Here is a 21,411-nt window from a genome sequence, read left to right as displayed (position 1 = left end):
CAACATAGAGAAAGGTATTTTTAACACATTCCTGGCAGGTATTGAAGCTAGATAGTCAAGAAAACACTCACACATTCATTCACTACTCAAAATAAAGCATTTTCTCTAACCACATCAATTCATCCATACCAAGATTAGTGAAATCTACATGAATATCATAACAATTCAACAAAATCAACAAAAGCTAGCATACCTAAGCAACTCAACAACACCAAGAAATCACAAAATTCACAAGAATCTAAAGCTAGAAGCAAGAAAGTATACACAAGGAAGATCTTACCACGGTGGGGTGTCTCCCACCAGGCACTTTTCTTTAACGTCCTTAAGTTGGACGGTCAGTCGCTTAAGCTTCTCCTCCTCTTAGTGCATCCGTAAGCAGGAACACCTCTAAATCCTTTGGTGACTTGTAGCCATGGAACTTCTTCACTCTATGTCCATTCACCTTGAAAGTTGCATCGCTTCGAGGGTCAAACAATTCCACCACTCCATAGGGCTTTACCTCCTTCACCTTGAAGGGTCCTTCCCATCTTGAACGGAGCTTCCCAGGAATGAATCTGAGCCTCGAGTTATAGAGGAAAACCTCGTCACCTTCTTGAAAATCCTTCTTTCGGATATGGTGATCATGAAACGCCTTAGTCTTTTCCTTGTAGATTCGAGCATTATCATATGCCTTGATCCTAAGACACTCAAGTTCTCCTAGTTGTAATTTTCTGGCTATACCCGTCTTGGTGAAATCCATGTTACACTGCTTAACCGCCCAATAGGCCTTATGCTCAATCTCCACTAGAAGGTGGAATGCCTTACCATAGACAATCCGAAAGGGACTCATCCCCAACTGGGCCTTGTAGGCCGTCCTATACGCCCATTGTGCATATCCCAACTGAGAGCTCCAGTCCTTCCTTTATGGATTCACCACTTTCTCTAAAATTTGCTTAATCTCCCGGTTGGACACCTCTGCTTGTCCGTTGGTTTGGGGGTGATAAGCAGTTGCAACCTTGTGCAATACCCCATAGCACTTAAGTAGTGCCTCTACTTTCCTGTTGCAAAAGTGGGAACCTTGGTCTCTCACGATTGCTCGTGGTGACCCATAGCGGCACACAATATTATTTCTAATGAAAGAAATCACGGTATTAGCGTCATCAAGGTGGGTAGGTATCGCTTCCACCCACTTTGATACGTAGTCAGCCGCCAGTAGAATATATAGATACCCACTTGAGTTGGAAAATGGTCCCACAAAGTCTATGCCCATACATCAAAGATTTCACAGAACAACATTGGTTGTTGAGGCATTTCATCCTTTTGGGATACATTTCCTGACTTCTGACATTGGTGGCACGACACACAGAATCGGTTAGCATCCTTGAATAAGGTTGGCCACCAGAATCCACAATCCAACACCTTTTTAGCCATCCATTGTGGGCCAAAGTAGTTGCCACACTCGGATGAATGGCAAGCTTCAAGAATGGGTTGAATTTCAGATTCTGGGACATATCTTTGAATTACTTGTTCTACTCCCCTCTTCCACAAGTGAGGGTCATCCCAAATGTAATATTTGGAATCACTCCTCAACTTATCCCTTTGATATTTAGAAAAGTTGGGTGGGAAGATCTTAACAACCAAGTAGTTCGCCATTGGTGCAAACCAAGGAAAGCTATCCGAAACAGCATACAAACTATCCAAAGGGAATGAGTCATCAATCAGAAATTGGTCATATTTAAGATTTTCAAGGCGGCTCAAATGATCCACAACCAAATTTTAAGACCTACTTCGATCCCTAATCTCAATGTCGAACTCTTGCAAGAGCAAGATCCAACGTATGAGCCTAGGTTTCGACTCATTCTTTGTCAACAAATACTTTAAAGCTACATGATTCGTATATACCACTATTTTGGACCCTAGCAAATAAGATCTGAATTTATCTAATGCATGAACAATAGCTAGGAGTTCTTTCTCCGTAGTGGTATAGTTGGATTGTGCCGCATCTAATGTATTTGAGGAATAAGCAATGATGTAAGGGAGTTTACCATCGCGTTGTGCAAGTGCAGCACCTACAACATGATTTAACGCGTCGCACATTATCTCAATGGCTGGGTCCAGTTAGGGCCCCTCACAATTAGTTCCGTGGTAAGAGCTCTCCTTAACTCCTCAAATGCACCCACACATGCACTATCAAACTCAAAGTCCACATCTTTTTGGAGTAGGCGCGACAATGGCAATGCAATCTTGCTAAAATCCTTGATAAAGCGCCTGTAAAATCCTGCATGCCCCAAAAAGGAACGAACCTCCCTCACAGATGAGGGATGAGGTAAACTGGTAATAACATCGACCTTGGTCGGGTCTACAGAATTGCCTTCATTAGAGACTACGTGTCCTAACACTATACCTTGTCTCACCATGAAGTGACATTTTTCAAAATTTAGGACAAGGTTATTGTCAACACACCTAGTTAAGCCTTTGGCTAAGTTTTCTAAGCAACTATCAAATGAAGTTCCATATACACTGAAGTCATCCATAAAGTCTTCCAGACAAATCTCCATATGATCGAAAAAGACACTAGTCATACACCGCTGAAAAGTAGTGGGCGCTGGTGCACGAATTTGTTACATGTCAGTGTCAATATTACTATTTTTCACAAATTCGCACAACTAACCAGCAAGTGCACTGGGTCGTCCAAGTAATACCTTACGTGAGTAAGGGTCGAATCCCACGGAGATTGTTGGCTTGAAGCAATCTATGGTTACCTTGTAACTCTTAGTCAGGAAAACAATTCACTAATCAAATTGAATTGCGAGGAATAAAAGAGCATGAAATAAATACTTGTTATGCAGTAATGGAGAATATGTTGGAGTTTTGGAGATGCTTTGTCTTTTGAATCTCTGCTTTCTCCCTGTCTTCTTCTTCACGCACGCACGTCCCTCCTATGGAAAGCTGTGTGTTGGTGGATCACCGTTGTCAATGGCTACCATCCTTCCTCTCAGTGAAAATGGTCCAGGTGCGCTGTCACCGCACGGCTAATCATCTGTAGGTTCTCGATCATACCGGAATAGGATTTACTATCCTTTTGCGTTTGTCACTACGCCCAGCACTCGCGAGTTTGAAGCTCGTCACAGTCATCCAATCCCAGAATCCTACTCGGAATACCACAGACAAGGTTTAGACTTTCCAGATTCTCAAGGATGCTGCCAATGGATTCTAGCTTATACCACGGAGATTCTGATTAAGGAATCTAAGAGATACTCATTCAATCTAATGTAGAACGGAAGTGGTTGTCAGGTACACGTTCGTAGGTTGAGAATGGTGATGAGTGTCACGAATCATCACATTTATCATAGTGAAGCACGAATGAACATCTTAGATAGGAACAAGCGTGTTTGAATAGAAAACAGAAGTAATTGCATTAATTCATCGAAACACAGCAGAGCTCCTCACCCCCAACAATGGAGTTTAGAGACTCATGTCGTCAAAGAGTACAAAGTTCAGATCTAAAAATGTCATGAGATACAAAATAAATCTCTAAAAGTTGTTTAAATACTAAATTGGTAACCTAGGTTTACAGAAAATGAGTAAACTATGATAGATAGTGCAGAAATCTACTTCTGGGGCCCACTTGGTGTGTGCTGGGGCTGAGACTAAAGCTTCTCATGTGCCTGGGTTGTTTTGGGCGTTCAACGCCAGGTTGTAACCTGTTTCTGGCGTTGAACTCCAACCTGTAACCTATTTCTGGCGCTGGACACGAGACTGCAACATGAAACTGGCGTTGAACGCCAGTTTACGTCATCTATCCTTGAGAAATATAGACTATTATATATTTCTGGAAAGCCCTGGATGTCTAATTTCCAACGCAATTGGAAGCACTCCAATTGGACTCATGTAGCTCCAGAAAATCCATTCCGAGTGCAAAGAGGTCAGAATCCAACAACATCAGCAATCCTTTTTCAGCCCGAATCAGATTTTTGCTCAGCTCCCTCAATTTCAGCCAGAAAATACCTGAAATTACAGAAAAGCACACAAACTCATAGTAAAGTCCAGAAATATGATTTTTTCCTAGAAACTAATGAAAATATACTAAAAACTTAACTAAAACATCCTAAAAACTACATGAAATTAACCCCAAAAAATGTATAAAATATCCGCTCATCACAACACCAAACTTAAATTGTTGCTTGTCCCCAAGCAACTAGACAAATAAAATAGAATACAAATAAGTCACGAAGCAATAATATCTCAGAGTTTTTGAGTGAAGCTCAGATTCGAATTATATGAGCGGAACTAGTAGCTTTTTGCTTCCGAACAGTTTTGGCATCTCGCTTTATCCATTGAAGCTTAGAATGATTGGCATCTATAGGAACTTACAATTCAGATAGTGTTATTGATTCTCCTAGTTCAGTATGTTGATTCTTGAACACAGCTACTTTTATGAGTCTTGGCCGTGGCCCTAAGCACTTTGTTTTCCAATATTACCACCGGATACATAAATGCCACAGACACATAATTGGGTGAACCTTTTCAGATTGTGACTCAGCTTTGCTAAAGTCCCCAATTAGAGGTGTCCAGGGTTCTTAAGCACACTCTTCTTTTTGCTTTGGACATTGACTTTAACCGCTCAGTCTCAAGTTTTCACTTGACACCTTCACGCCACAAGCACATGGTTAGGGACAGCTTGGTTTAGCTGCTTAGACCAGGATTTGATTCCCTTAGGCCCTCCTATCCACTGATGCTCAAAGCCTTGGATCCTTTTTACTACCTTTGCCTTTTGGTTTTAAGGGCTATTGGGTTTCTCTGCTTGCCTTTTTTTTTTTTGCAAGCTTTGTATTCATTGCTTTTTCTTGCTTCAAGAATCATTTTTATGATTTTTCAGATTATCAATAACATGTCTCATGTTCATTATTCTTTCAAGAGCCAACATACTTAACATTCAAGAACATCAAATTCCAAAGACATATGCTCTGTTCAGGCATTCATTCAGAAGGCAAAAAGCATTGCCACCACATGTAAACAATTAGAATTTGTTTTATTAGAAATTCGAAAAATATTGCCTCCTTATTCTAAAGAAAATCTTCTATTTTATTCATGTTTAATGATGATGAGAAAAATAAATTATAGCTTAATTGGAGATAAAAGAACTACTAATTACTACTATAACTTCTAAGGTAAAACTCAAATAAGAACAATTATCACAGAGTTAAGGTTAAGATTAGAGCTCAACAACCTTGAGTTTGGGATGTGGATGTTCCTCTAGTCTGTGGAGTGCTTGGTCCTTCAAGAGATAACTTCTGACGCTTCAGTTCCTTTAAGTCACGCCCTTGCTCTTCTTGTTCCCTAAGCAGTTTGCAGAGCATACTGTTTTGATTTTGCTGTTATTCCTTTATTTGGTCCATAGATTCTTGTAACTTGGTGACAGATGCTTCAAGCTGTTCCCAATATTCAAATTGAGGGACTTTCGGGAGGAATTCTTGTGCCCTCCTCTTGATGGGGTCATCCTGCATTTGTTGTTTTTATATTTTAGTTTTAGTGATTGGTTGCTCCATAGAGATGTACTCCGTTATTCCCATTCTTACTCCAGCATCTTTGCAGAGCATAGAGATTAGGCTTGGATAAGCCAACCTGGCATCTTTGGAGTTCTTGTTTGCAAGTATGTAAAATTCAGATGGAATCAGTTGATGAACTTCCACTTCTTTTCCCAATATAATGCAATGGAACATCATTGCTCTTTTGACGGTGACTTCAGAACGGTTGCTAGTGGGCAGTATAGAGCGCCCAATGAAGTCCAGCCATCCTCTGGCGACTGGTTTGAGATCTTCTCTCTTGAGTTGATTTGAGACACCCTTTCTGCTGGTGGTTCACCTGGCTCCAGGGATGTATACATCCTCTAGAATCTTATCCAGGCCCTTGTTTGTTCTCATCATTCTCCTATTGAAGGAGTCTGGGTCATCTTTCAACTGAGGTAGCTTAAAGATCTCCCTGATTTTGTCAGGGTGGATGTCAAAAATCTTTCCTCTGACCATAGTCTGATAGTCATAGAGGGCAGTTCCAGATATTCTCTGCCTGTCTGTTTGCCACAGATTAGCGTAGAACTCCTGAACCATATTCCTTCCCACTTTTGTTTCAGGATTAGCTTGGACTTTCCAGTTCCTGTTTTGAATCTGCTCTTGGATCTCTGGATATTCATCTTCCTTCAGATCGAACTTGACTTCTGGGATCACTGAACTTAGACCCATTATTTTGTAGTAATGGTCTGAATGTTCTTTGGTTAAGAACTTCCCTTGATTCCAAAGTGGTTTTGGAATACTCTCTTTCTTGCCTCTTGGAGTGGTTTGTTTTCCTTGAGGATCCATGATCTTAGTGGGTATAATTTAGTGATCACGGATAAACACACCAAACTTAGAGGTTTGCTTGTCCTCAAGCAAAAGAAAAGAAAGGAGAGGGATAGAAGGAGAGCTAGTGTCGAATGGTGGATGAGAGGAGGGTGGCCGAATGTTGATTTAAAAGGGAGGGGGTGGGTTTTCGAAAATTTTTAAAAAAAGATAAGATAGAAGATATGATTTATAAAAAAAATAAGTATGATATAAAAAGATGTGATTTAAAATTGAAAAGATATGAAAGATATTTGAAAAAGATAAATTTGGATTTTGAAAAAGATAATGTGGAGATTTGAAAAAGATATTGATGAGTTGAAAAGATTTTAGAAGGAAAAGAGATAGATTTGTTTTGGAAAATTTGAAAAAGAGTTGGATTGGATTGAAAAAGAATTTGTGGTTATGGATTAAGATACATTTGATATTTTTAAAGTAGGGTTTTTAGAAATCAGGGTTTGTAACATGTTTATGCAAGAAATCATGAATTGAAACATGAAAATTAAAATTAAAATGAAAAATACGAAGTAAAAACGAATTTACCTCCTCCCCACCATCCTCGTGTTAAACGCCCAAACGGTGCATGTTTTGGGCGTTTAACGCCCAATTGCTACTTCTCCTGGGCGTTCAACGCCCAGCTGTTGCTTCTTTCTGGCGTTGAACGCCAGGAACTCCTTTGTCACTCGGCGTTTTTCTGAACGCCCAGGACGCTGTAAATCTGGCGTTAAACGTCCAGAAGGTGCTTCTTTCTGGCGTTCAACGCCCAGAAGATGCTTCTTTCTGGCATTTAACGCCCAGATGGCTATCCTTACTGGCGTTCAACGCCCAGTGGATGCTTCTTTTGGGCGTTGAACGCCGAATTTTGCCTCTTACTGGCATTTTCTTGCCAGTGAGCTTTTTCTCTCTGTTCTGTGTGCTGAATCCTTCTGTAACCCTGTGAACTTATGCAATTGACTCTTTACCTTATTAACAATGAACTTTATATAAACAAATAAAATTAATAATAGGGCAAAATAACAGAAAAAGTGTTGCCAATGGCTGGGTTGCCTCCCAGCAAGCGCTTCTTTACTGTCTTTAGCTGGACTTTGCTGAGTTTTTAATCTAGCTTCAGCCTTGAGCACTCTTGCTCAACATTGCCTTCAAGATAGTGCTTGATTCTCTGTCTATTAACAATGAACTTCTTATCAGAATCAGTGTCTTGAAGCTCCACATAACCATATGGTGATACACTTGTAATCACATATGGTCCCCTCCACTGGGATTTCAGTTTCCCGGGGAATAGCCTGAGCCTAGAGTTAAATAATAGAACCTTTTGTCCTGGTGCAAAGGTTCTAGATGACAGCTTTCTGTCATGCCACCTTTTTGATTTCTCTTTATAAAGCTTGGCATTTTCGAAAGCACTGAATCTGAATTCCTCTAGCTCATTCAGCTGGAGCAATCTTTTTTCTCCAGCTAACTTGGCATCAAAGTTTAGGAATCTGGTTGCCGAGTAGGCATTATGTTCCAGTTCCACGGGCAGGTGACAAGCATTACCATACACAAGTTGGTTCGGAGAGGTCCCTATAGGAATCTTGAATGCTGTTCTGTAAGCCCACAGAGCATCATCCAAGCTTCGTACCCAATCCTTTCTACGGGTACTTACAGTCCGTTCCAGGATTCTTTTTAGTTCTCTGTTAGAGACTTCAGCTTGCCCATTCGTCTGTGGATGATATGGGATCGCCACCTTGTGGTGAATCCCATACCTGACCATGGCAGAATAAAGCTATCTGCTGCAGAAGTGAGTGCCCCATCACTAATTAGTACTCTAGGGACACCAAACCTGCTGAAGATATGTTTCTAGAGGAACTTCAGCACTGTTTTAGTATCATTGGCGGGTGTGGCAATGGCCTTTACCCATTTTGATACATAGTCAACTGCCACCAGAATATAAGTATTTGAGTATGATGGTGGGAAGGGCCCCATGAAATCAATTCCCCATACATCAAACAACTCAATCTCCAAGATTCTTTGTTGAGGCATGGCGTAACTATGAGGCAGATTACCAACTCTCTGGCAACTGTCACAGTTACGTACAAACTCTCAGAAATCTCTGTAGAGTGTAGGCCAATAGAAACCACATTGGAGGACCTTGGTGGCTGTTCGCTCACCTCCGAAATGACCTCCATATTGTGACCCATGGCAATGCCATAAGATGCTCTGTGCTTCTTCTCTAGGCACACACCTACGGATTATTCCATCTTCACATCTCTTAAAGAGATAGGGTTCATCCCACAAGTAGTACTTTGCATCAGAAATTAATTTTTTCTTTTGTTGCCTGCTGTACACCTTGGGTATGAACCTTGCAGCTTTATAGTTTGCAATGTCTGCAAACCATGGTGTTTCCTGAATGGCGAACAAATGCTCATCCGGAAAGGTTTCAGAGATCTCAATAGAGGGAGAGGGCACCCCTTATACTGGCTCTATTCGGGACAGATGATCAGCCACTTGGTTTTCTGTCCCTTTTCTGTCTCTTATTTCTATATCAAACTCTTGCAGAAGCAATACCCATCTTATAAGCCTGGGTTTTGAATCCTGCTTTGTAAGTAGATATTTAAGAGCAGCATGGTCAGTGTACACAATCACTTTTGATCCTACTAAGTATGATCTAAACTTGTCAATGGCATAGACCACTGCAAGTAATTCTTTTTCTATGGTTGTGTAGTTTTTCTGGGCATCATTTAGAACACGGCTAGCATAATAAATGACATGCAGAAGTTTGTCATGCCTCTGCCCCAGTACTGCACCAATGGCGTGATCACTGGCATCATACATTAATTCGAATGGTAATGTCCAGTCTGGTGCAGATATAACTGGTGCTGTGACCAGCTTAGCTTTCAGAGTTTCAAATGCCTGCAGGCACTCTGTGTCAAACAAAAATGGCGTGTCAGCAGCTAGCAGGTTGCTTAGAGGTTTTGTAATTTTTGAAAAATCCTTTATAAACCTCCTATAGAATCCTGCATGCCCCAGAAAGCTTTTGATTGACTTAACATTGGCAGGTGGTGGTAATTTTTCAATTACCTCTATTTTAGCTTGATCCACCTCTATTCCCTTGTTTGAAATTTTATGCCCAAGGACAATCCCTTCAGTCACCATAAAGTGACATTTTTCCCAATTTAAAACCAGGTTGGTCTCTTGGCATCTTTTCAAAACCAGTGTCAGGTGATCAAGACAGGAGCTGAATGAGTCTCCATATACTGAGAAGTCATCTATGAATACTTCCAGAAATTTTTCTACCATATCAGAGAAAATAGAGAACATGCATCTCTGAAAGGTTGCAGGTGCATTATACAGCCCAAATGGCATCCTTCTGTAAGCAAATACTCCAGATGGACATGTGAATGCTGTTTTCTCTTGATCTTGGGGTCTACTGCAATTTGGTTGTAGCCTGAATATCCGTCCAAAAAGCAGTAATAATCATGACCTGCTAGTCTCTCTAGCATCTGGTCTATGAATGGTAAAGGAAAATGATCCTTCCTGGTGGCTGTATTGAGCCTTCTGTAGTCAATACACATGTACCACCCTGTAACTGTTCTTGTAGGAACCAGTTCATTTTTTTCATTATGAACCACTGTCATGCCTCCCTTTTTGGGGACAACTTGAACAGGGCTCACCTAGGGGCTATCAGAAATAGGATAAATAATCCCAGCCTCCAGTAATTTGGTGACCTCTTTCTGCACCACTTCCTTCATTGCAGGATTTACCCGCCTCTGTGGTTGAACCACTGGCTTAGCATTGTCCTCCAATAAAATCTTGTGCATGCATCTAGCTGGGCTTATGCCCTTAAGGTCACTTATGGACCACCCAAGAGCTGTCTTGTGTGTCCTTAGCATTTGAATTAGTGCATCCTCTTCCTGTGGATTTAAAGCAGAGCTTATGATCACTGGAAAAGTATCACCTTCTCCCAGAAATGCATATTTCAGGGATGGTGGTAATGGTTTGAGCTCAGGTTTAGGAGGTTTTTCCTCTTCCTGAGGAAATTTCAGAGACTCTTTTAATTCCTCTGAATCCTCTAGATCAGGCGGAACATCTTTAAAGATGTTTTCCAGCTCTGATTCGAGACTCTCAGCCATGTTGATCTCCTCCACCAAAGAGTCAATAATATCAACTTTCATACAGTCTTTTGGTGAGTCTGGATGCTGCATGGCATTAACAGCATTCAACTTAAACTCATCCTCATTGACTCTCAGAGTGACTTCCCCCTTTTGAACATCAATGAGAGTTCGTCCAGTTGCTAGGAAAGGTCTTCCTAGAATAAGAGTAGCACTCTTGTGCTCTTCCATCTCCAACACTACGAAGTCAGTGTGAAAGGCGAATGGCCCAACCCTGACAATCATGTCCTCAATCACGCCTGATGGGTATTTAATGGAACCATCAGCAAGTTAGAGACATATCCGGGTTGGTTTAACTTCTTCAGTTAAACCAAGCTTTCTGATAGTGGATGCAGGTATTAGGGTGATGCTTGCCCCAAGATCACATAAGGCTGTCTTGGTGCAATTACCCTCTAATATGCATGGTATCAAAAAGCTTCTGGGATCTTTAAGCTTTTCAGGGAAGCTTTTCAGAATGACTGCACTGCATTCTTCAGTGAGGAGAACTTTTTCAGTTTCTCTCCAATCCTTCTTATGACTTAAGATCTCTTTCATGAACTTGGCATAAGAAGGTATTTGCTCAAGTGCTTCTACAAACGGAATCTTTATTTCAAGAGTCCTGATATAATCTGCAAAGTGAGCAAATTGCTTATCCTGCTCCTCTTGGCGGAGTTTTTGAGGATAAGGTATCTTGGCTTTATATTCCTCAACTTTGGTTGCTGCAGGTTTATTTCCTACAGAAGTGGTTGAAGAAGCCCTTTTAGAGGGGTTGTCATCAGCACTCGTGTGTGTATGATCTCTCACTGGCAATTGAGTGCCAGGGTTGGAAGCTGGAGTGACGTTAGATGCCAACTCCTCATCCGTTCCTGGCGTCTGAACGCCAGAACTGTGCTTCCTTTGGGCATTCAACGCCAGTTCCTTGCTTGTTTCTGGCGTTGAACGCCAGTCCTGAGCATGGTTTGGGCGTTCAGCGCCAACCTTCCACCCAATTTCTGGCGTTTTAGCTCCAGAATTATTTTTCCCCGGGCTCTTACTCTCCTCAGATGGAATTTGGGTAGTTTGCTCATTTCTTGCCTTCCTGCTGCCTTGAGGTGGGGTATTTAATGTTTTCCCACTTCTTAATTGAACTGCTTGGCATTCTTCTGTTATTTGTTTTGACAGCTGCTGCTTTGTTTGCTTTAATTGTTCTTCCATATTTATATTAGCCATCCTTGTCTCTTGTAGTCTCTCCTTGAATTCGGTTAACTGTTTTTTTAGAAAATCCAATTGCTGATTGAATTCAGTAACTTGTTCTGTAGGACTGAGTTCAGTAGTCACTGTTTTAGCCTCTTCTTTCATGGAAGGTTCGCTGCTTAAGTACAGATGCTGATTTCTGGCAACTGTATCAATGAGCTCTTGAGCTTCTTCAATTGTCTTCCTCATGTGGATAGATCCACCAGCTGAGTAGTCTAGAGACATCTGAGCTCTTTCTGTAAGCCCATAATAGAAGATGTCTAGTTGAACCTACTCTGAAAACATTTCAGAGGGGCATTTTCTTAGCATCTCTCTGTATCTCTCCCGGGCATCATAAAGAGATTCATTATCTCCTTGTTTAAAGCCTTGGATGTCCAGCCTTAGTTGTGTCATCCGTTTTGGAGGAAAGTATTGATTCAGGAATTTTTCTGTCAGCTGTTTCCATGTCTTTATGCTAGTCTTAGGTTGGTTATTTAACCACCTCTTAGCTTGGTCTTTTACAGTAAATGGGAACAGTAATAATCTGTAGACATCCTGATCTACTTTTTTATCATGTACTGTGTCAGCAATTTGTAAAAATTGTGCCAAAAACTCTATAGGTTCTTCTTGTGGAAGACCGGAATACTGGAAACTTTGCTGCACCATGATAATGAGCTGAAGATTCAACTCAAAGCTACTGACTCCAATGGAGGGTATACTGATACTACTCCCATATGAAGCAGTGGTGGGGTTAGCATATGACCCCAGAGTCCTTCTGGACTGTTCATTTCTACTTATATCCATGATGGAGAAAGGGAGATGATGTAAAATAGAGAAAAAATATTTTTATTTATTTATTTATTTATTTCGAAAATAAAATAAATTAAAATAAAATAAATAAAAATGGGTGAAGATTTTCAAAAAATGGAGAGAGAGAAAGAAAAAAATGGTTAGAAAGTTTTGAAAAAGATATGATTTTTAAATTTGATGACTAATTTAATGCTAATTTTTCGAAAATTATAAGTAGAATAAAGAAAAGATAATTTTTTTGATTTTTGAATTTTATGATGAAAGAGAAAAACACACAAAAGACACACAACTTAAAATTTTTTAGATCTAATGCTCCTTGTTTTCGAAAATTTTGGAGGAAAAACACCAAGGAACACCGAACTTAAAAATTTTAAGATCAAAACACAAGGAAGACTCAAGAACACTTTGAAAAATCACAAGAACAACAAGAACATGAAGGAGGAACACCAAACTTAAAATTTTTAGAAAACTAAAATAAATTTTTCAAAAATTATAAAAAGATTAACAAGAAAACACCAAACTTAAAGTTTGGCACAAGATTCAATCAAAGAAAAATTATTTTTGAAAAGAAAGATTTTAAAAAGAAGATACCCAATTACCAAGAACATAGACCAACGCTCTAGCCAATTGGGCAGTAAATGTAACACTTGTTTTGAAGAAGTATTTTTAATAACTAAGAATAAAAATTTTTTGAAAACTAATGTTTTGAAAAGGCACAAGAAAAACAAGAAAAGATGCAGATCAAGAAAAACTAAAGATCAAACTAAAAAAAATTCTTTTTAAAAGAAAATAAAAACATGCAATTGACACCAAACTTAAAATATGAAACTAAACTCAAACAGAAAAACTCAATTATCAGTTTATAAAATTTTTGAAAAATTTAAAAAAAAAAGAAAATAAGGATTTTAAAAAAGAAATTTTCAACCAAAAACAATAATAGAAGACTCTAAACCAAAAAGAAAATTTTTTCCTAACCTAAGCAACAAAATAAACCGTTAGTTGTCCAAACTCGAACAATCCCCGGCAACGGCGCCAAAAACATGGTGCACGAATTTGTTACATGTCAGTGTCAATATTACTATTTTTCACAAATTCGCACAACTAACCAGCAAGTGCACTGGGTCATCCAAGTAATACCTTACGTGAGTAAGGGTCGAATCCCACAGAGATTGTTGGCTTGAAGCAATCTATGGTTACCTTGTAACTCTTAGTCAGGAAAATAATTCACTTATCAAATTGAATTGCGAGGAATAAAAGAGCATGAAATAAATACTTGATATGCAGTAATGGAGAATATGTTGGAGTTTTGGAGATGCTTTGTCTTTTGAATCTCTGCTTTCTCCCTGTCTTCTTCTTCACGCACGCACGTCCCTCCTATTGCAAGCTGTGTGTTGGTGGATCACCATTGTCAATGGCTACCATCCTTCCTCTCAGTGAAAATGGTCCAGGTGCGCTGTCACCGCACGGCTAATTATCTGTAGGTTCTCGATCATACCGGAATAGGATTTACTATCCTTTTGCGTCTATCACTACGCCCAGCACTCGTGAGTTTGAAGCTCGTCACAGTCATCCAATCCCAGAATCCTACTCGGAATACCACAGACAAGGTTTAGACTTTCTGGATTTTCAAGGATGCTGCCAATAGATTCTAGCTTATACCACAGAGATTCTGATTAAGGAATCTAAGAGATACTCATTCAATCTAATGTAGAACGGAAGTGGTTGTCAGGCACACGTTCGTAGGTTGAGAATGGTGATGAGTGTCAAGAATCATCACATTCATCATAATGAAGCATGAATGAACATCTTAGATAGGAACAAGCGTGTTTGAATAGAAAACAGAAGTAATTGCATTAATTCATCGAAACACAGCAGAGCTCCTCACCCCCAACAATGGAGTTTAGAGACTCATGCCGTCAAAGAGTACAAAGTTCAGATCTAAAAATGTCATGAGATACAAAATAAATCTCTAAAAGTTGTTTAAATACTAAACTGGTAACCTAGGTTTACAAAAAATGAGTAAACTATGACAGATAGTGCAGAAATCCACTTCTGGGGCCCACTTGATATGTGCTGGGTTTGAGACTAAAGCTTCTCACGTGCCTGGGTTGTTTTGGGCGTTCAACGCCAGGTTGTAACCTGTTTCTGGCGTTGAACTCCAACCTGTAACCTATTTCTGGCGCTGGACGCCAGACTGCAACATAAAACTGGCGTTGAACGCCAGTTTACGTCATCTATCCTTGAGCAAAGTATGGACTATTATATATTTCTGGAAAGCCCTGGATGTCTACTTTCCAACACAATTAGAAGCGCGCCAATTAAACTTCTGTAGCTCCAGAAAATCCATTCCGAGTACAGAGAGGTCAGAATCCAACAGCATCAGCAATCCTTTTTCAGCCCGAATAAGATTTTTGCTCAACTCCCTCAATTTCAGCCAGAAAATACCTGAAATTACAAAAAAGCACACAAACTCATAGTAAAGTCCAGAAATATGAATTTTTCCTAGAAACTAATGAAAATATACTAAAAACTTAACTAAAACATCCTAAAAACTACATGAAATTAACCCCAAAAAGCGTATAAAATATCCGCTCATCAGGCGCATTGCATAGCCCAAATGGCATCCTTTTGTAAGCAAAGGTGCCAAAGGGACAAGTAAATGTAGTCTTTTTCTGATCCTTAGGAGCAATGTGAATCTGGAAGTAACCAGTAAAACCATCAAAAAAGCAATAATGGGATTTACCCGCAAGTCGGTCCAGCATCTAGTCAATGAAGGGAAAAGGGTAGTGGTCATTCCTTGTAGCGGCATTCAACATTCTATAATCGATGCACACTCGCCAAGCATTTTGCACACATTTGGTGACCACTTCACCATCATCCTTCTTAACCACAGTGATGCCCGATTTCTTTGGAACAACTTGGGCTGGGCTCACCCACTTGCTGCAGAAATCGGATATATGATACCCGCATCAAGTATCCTAGTGACCTCCTTCTTCACCACATCAAGGATGGTGGGGTTGAGCCTTCTTTGCGATTGTCTAACTGGCCGAGCTCCCTCTTGGAGAAAGATACGATGCATACACTTGTGGGGGTCAATCCCCACAATGTCGGCCAAGCTCCAACTGATTGCTTTCTTGTGCTTCCTTAGGACATCTAGGAGCCTCTCTTCTTCTTGGCTAGAAAGCTCACTAGAAATAATGACCGGAAACCTTTGGTGGTCCTCTAGGAAAGCATACTTCAAATGAGATGGAAGAGGCCTCAATTCACTCTTTGCCTCAAGTTGAGGTTCCTTTTCATCAAGCTCCTGGAGTTCATTCTCAATAACTTTCTCTTGTTCACCCTCTTGGTCATCCGTCTCTTCAACAATAGGGTAGCACAACTTGTTGTGATTCTCTCTTCGTACCTCTGCTACTACCTCATCGATTACATCACATCGGAGAATGGAATTCTCTTCCGGTGGGTGTCTCATGGCTTCTTCCAAATTGAACTTGATAGTCTTGTCTCCGACCTCAAAGGAATATGTGCTGGTGAAGGCATCCAATTTGAACTTAGAGGTCTTCAAGAAGGGTCTACCAAGTAGAATGGAGGAAAAATTGCTATTCTCTGTTGGAGGCATCTCAAGGATGTAGAAGTCTACTGGAAATACCAAGTCCTTGATTGCCACAAGTACATCTTCTACTATTCCCATTACAGTGATCACACTCTTGTCGGCTAAGGCAAACTTGGCGGCTGACCTTTTCAATGGAGCTAGTTTCAACCTTGCAAATACGGAAAGTGGCATGATGCTCATGCAAGCCCCTAGACCACACATACAGTCATGAAAAGTACGTCCACCAATACGACAAGACACCAAACATGGTCCGGGGTCACTACACTTTTCCGGAATAGGCTTCATCAATGAGGAAATGAAACTACCCAATGACGAGGTTTCCAACTCACCAATCCTATCTTTGTGTGTGCACAAGTCCTTTAATTTTGCGTACTTGATGCCAAGGCATCTTAGGCTAGTTTCACTAGCCTTTTTCTTTTATTTTTAGTTATTTTATGCATTTTCTTGAGCCTTAAGTAATCATTTTGGGCCAAATAGTCATGCTTGTCTTAAATCATTCAACATGAAGATTTTGATGCAAATTCCATGAGTTTTTAGTTATATTCCTTGAAAGCTATGAATGGAAGAATTCTCATGAATTTTTGCAAGACTTTGATGCAATTGTTTGGATGATTTCAGGGAAGAAGAGGCTAGGCAAGGAAGCAACAAAATCAATAAAGGAAGCTTGAATATCACATGTGGAGTTTAAGATCCAGTTTAAGCCTAAACTGGAGCTTAAACGCTAGAATCATGAAGGCTAAGAAATGCTGGAACTGGCGTTTAACCTCCAGTTTAACCTTAAACTGGAAGTTAAACGCCAGAATGAGAATTTCACCAAGGAAGCATTTCCACGTTTAACCTCCAGTTTAACCTTAAACTGGAGGTTAAACGCCAGAAGTAAGAAAAGCACCAGGGAGCCATTTCCACGTTTAAGCTCCAGTTTAACCTTAAACTGAAGCTTAAACGTGTTCGACAATTCCACACTCCAGGGTTGCCTTCTTCCATTTCCACGTTTAAGCTTCAGTTTAACCTTAAACTGAAGCTTAAACGTGCTCGAGCTTGTGCCTCCAGGGAGTGCCAGCGTTTAAGCTCCAGTTTAAGCTTAAACTGGAGCTTAAACGTGTTATATGGAACAGCTTGACCATGCCTTCTTCAAACATAAATAACTTGAGCTACAAAACTCCAAATGAGGTGATTCAAAATGCATTGGAAAGAAGACATCTAGAGCTTTCCAAGCATATATCGCATGCATGGTGGATACTAAAAATTGAGGGAGAAAACAGCCCCGTAATGTGCATAGAAGAGCATAGTACCAACATGCAATCAGGCCAGCTGACCTCTTCACCTTCCATGGAGTATAACTCGAGTTGTAGAGATCCAATTGAGGTGCTTCCAGTTGCGTTAGAAAGCTGACATCCATAGCTTTCCAACGAGGTATAATAGTCTATATTTGGCATCAAATTGGCAAGGTTGACAAGAGAACAAAGTGACGACTCAAGAAAGGGGGGTGCAACGTTTGAGTGTAGTTTAATGGATCATTATCCTTTTTGGATCAATTATGTCACTCTACCCTTCAAGCAAGCAAGGCCCATCAACAACAACAAATCAAGGCCACAAGAATCATCTAGAATAGTTTATTTTCATTTGATTGTAATTTGCTTTGAATTTCATTTTCATTTTGTAATTTAGGGAGCCTATTTAAAGGCCTTAGTTTCTGCATTTGAAACGGGGGGATTGAAGGGGAATCCAGCCCCTGAGGGGGACTGACTTTTACCTTTTCATTTTGGCTAGTTTTCATATCTTTGTAATTGAATTCAGAGCTATGACTCACTAAACCCCCTTTCATTGGGTTAGGGAGCTCTATTGTAATTCAATGAATCAATAATAGTTTATCTTCTTCTTCAATCTTTTCTCTTGAATTTTGTTAGAAAGCTTCTCGATCTAATTCCATTGGGTAGTTGTCTTGGGAATGAAACTACCCATAATTGGAATCCTTCGGAACCTTGGGAAAGGAATGGAGGATTCATGCTAGAGAAGCTTTCTCACAGTGAATTGGATTGGGGTTTGGATGGATATTGTGACATGTAATCCTACCAAATTGTGGTTCATGAAACTGTGTGGTATAATCAGTGATCGAGCATCATCTCTTCTTATGAACATTTAAACCAAGGGATTGGGAATTTGTTTGTTTTTAGAGAGAATTGGTGAGCCAAGGGATTGGGATCCAATCATATAAGACTGCCAAGCAAAATTCAATGAACGCATTGGTTGAGGAAGAGATAAACATGTTTTGATTCGGAGATCTCAATATCTCCTATAACCCAATGAATTTCCCATTTCTGATTTCCACTTTCTCTTTACATTCTGCAACTCAATTCATGCAATCACCCCATTCCCTTTTAATTTCAGCAATTTAGCTTCTGCTCTTTAATTCATGCAATTTAAGATTCCGCCATTTCAATTTCTTGTCATTTACGTTTCCCGCCAATTTTACATTCCGCAATTCTCATCTAAATCTTGATTCCACTCAACTAGAACACACTTCTAATCCGAATTGCTCACTCAACCAATCCTTGTGGGATTCGACCTCACTCTATTGTGAGTTTTTACTTGACGATAACCGGTGCACTTGCCGGAAGGAATTTTGCCGATCGTGCAATTTCCTAAATCGTAGCATAACAAGTTTATGCAGCATCAGTACTTCAGAATTTGTTGAATAGCATCAAGAAGTGGGAGAGTTACCTCAACCTTCTTGAATACTTGAAGCATGTTTAAATCAAACTCTGGAGTCTTCTTGGCCTTCTTTACCATAGAAGGGAATGGGATAAGAATGGGTTCATCCACTATAGCTTTCCTCTTGAGTTCCTTAAGGCTCACTTCTTCTTCCTCATGCCTTTTGTCTACCTCCTCTTCTTCATGTGGAACTTCAACAACCACTTCTTCTTCATGAATGCCTTCCATGACCCTAGGAGGTATCTCCTCCAATGTTGTTCCCGACCGTAGAGTAATGGCATTGAGGCCGCCCTTTGGGTTTGGAAGGGGTTGGGATGGAAGGTTAGAAGAGCTTGAGGGTTGGTTGGTGTTGTTGTTGGAGGAGAACATGGCCAACTTCGAAATCATATCGGTGAGATTGGCTAATTGAGCACTCAAGCTACCATATTATGCATTCAAGGTATTAAATTGAGCCTTGTTACTCTCGTCATGTTTTTCTATAGTAGCTCTAAGTTCATCAACTTGGTTAGTAGAAGAGGAGGAAGGTTGGTTGGATTGTTGTCTTTGATGTGGTTCTTGGTACTTAGCGTAATTGTTTTGGTTTTGATGAGGTGCTTGGTTGTGATGATTTTGGCTGGCTTGGTAGTTGTTGTTGTAGTGAGAAGAAGAGTTATTCCATCTTTGATTTTGATTGCCCTCTTGTGCATTATCCCTCCACCCTTGATTGTGATTATTGCCATGAGAGTAGTTGTTTTAGCCATGAAAGGGATAGGGTGGACGATTGCTGTAATTCACATTAGCTATGGCAAGGGTATACTCCTCTTGAATTTGATGGCATTGATCGGTGTAATGTGTGGTGCTAGAACATAAACCGCAAATTCTAGGAGGACCTTCAAGTTGGGTAACTTGGGGTGGGGTTTGGATGGCTTGGATGGAGTAGAATGCCTTTTGCTCTTTGTGCATCTCTGTAAGGATAGTGGTCATATCCCCAAGCACCTTGGTTAAGCTTGCTTCGGAAGGCGGTGCTTCTCCCACACCCTTGACGGGATTGCTTCTTACCCTTACATGTTGTGTAGCCTCGGTAACATCATTTATCAGGCTCCAAGCTTCTCCCGCCGTCTTATTTTTGGAAAGGGAACCACCACTAGAGGCGGTGAGCAATCTTCTATCTTCCGCACAAAGACTTCCGGTGAAGTAACTAATGAGCAAGTAAGTGTCCAATCAATGGTGTGGACAAGATTCCAATAGCTTCTTGAACCTTGTCCAATACTCATACAGACTCTCTTGGTCCTTTTGCATTATACCCGAGATCTCCTTTCGGATGTAGTCGGTCTTCTCCGGCAGAAATAACCTATCTAGAAACTCTCTTCTCAAGAAATCCCAATTGGTCACAATCTCAACTGGTTGCGAATAAAACCACTTTTTTGCTTGTCCCTCAAGGGAGAAGGGGAAAGCAAAAACCATAATAGCCACCTTATCGGCTCCATGCCTTCGAGCCGTAGAACAAGCAACTTGAAAATCTCTTAGATGTCGGATGGGGTCTTGACCCGGAAGCCCATGATACTTGGGGAGTAGATTTATCAAGCTATTCTTCAACTCAAAGTTTGAATCAAGATTGGGATACCTTGCTTGCAAAGGTTGAAGTATGATATCCGGAGCCCCTTGTGCATGCAAGGTGATTCGGCGTGGCTCCGCCATGTATTATTCACCTGTGGGATGCAAAGATGTATTAGTGGTGCCAATAGAAGAATAGGAAGTAGCGGACTGATAAACCACTATTTTATAGTTTATCTTGTACTAATTTGAGTGGTTATTATCAAGCCTTTACACACTTATTCATACTATTTGCATGGTTTTACAATTCCTTCCCAGATTTTGTTCTATGATTGAAAACTTGCTTCTTAGACCTTTAAATTGCATATTTTTAATTCCCCTTTATACCATTTGATGCCGTGATATGCGTGTTCAGCGTTTTTAGGCTTTATAGGGCAGGAATGGCTTAGAGGATGGAGAGGAAGCTTGCATTAATGGAAGGAACACAAGAAATAAAGGAGACAACCAGCGAGCGTCGACGCGCACGCATGGCTCACGCGTGCGCGTGAATTGTAGTTTTGCATGGCGACGCGTACACGTGCCTGACGCGTACGCGTGACAAGGAAGTTCGCCAAACGACATGCACGCGTGACTGACGCGTACGCGTGACATGCACGACCTACAGAAATTAATTTCGGGCCGAGTTTGGACCCAGATTTTGGCCCAGAAACACAGACTAGAGCCAGGGGACAAGCAGAGACTCAACAGACATTCACATTAGGCCTAATTTTAGTTTTTAGTTTTGAATCTTAGAGAGAAATTACTACTTCCTCTAGGTTTTCTTCACATTCATAATTTTTAGAGTTTTATGCTTTTGCTTTGGATATTGAGAAGAGTTACTACCTCCGTTGATGTTTTCATCATTCTAGTTTGTTTCTTTATTCCTTTACTTTTTATTGCCATTAACCCTATTCAGATAATTATGTTTGATCTTGGAATTATTAATGTAAATAACTATTTTTACCTTTAATTAATTTCCAGTTATTATTTAATTTATCATGTCTTCTTTTTATTC

At 40.3% G+C, this 21,411-nt stretch overlaps 1 protein-coding gene across 1 annotated transcript; it reads right to left on the bottom strand.

The window, feature by feature from the left end:
• Positions 1-343: 343 nt before the first annotated feature.
• Positions 344-829, bottom strand: LOC110265305 (uncharacterized). Its single transcript, XM_021108238.1, has 2 exons — positions 509-829; positions 344-442 (listed from the first exon to the last, which is right to left on the bottom strand). Exons 1-2 carry the CDS (start codon positions 827-829, stop codon positions 344-346), a joined length of 420 nt encoding a protein of 139 aa, XP_020963897.1.
• Positions 830-21,411: the final 20,582 nt, after the last annotated feature.

The sequence above is a fragment of the Arachis ipaensis genome, chromosome B8 (genome assembly GCF_059453495.1).
Source record: "Arachis ipaensis isolate K30076 ecotype BB chromosome B8, ASM5945349v1, whole genome shotgun sequence".
In the NCBI taxonomy this organism is placed as follows: Eukaryota; Viridiplantae; Streptophyta; class Magnoliopsida; order Fabales; family Fabaceae; genus Arachis; species Arachis ipaensis.
Note: the sequence above shows the minus strand (reverse complement) of the source record. Positions and strands in the feature narration are given on the sequence as shown.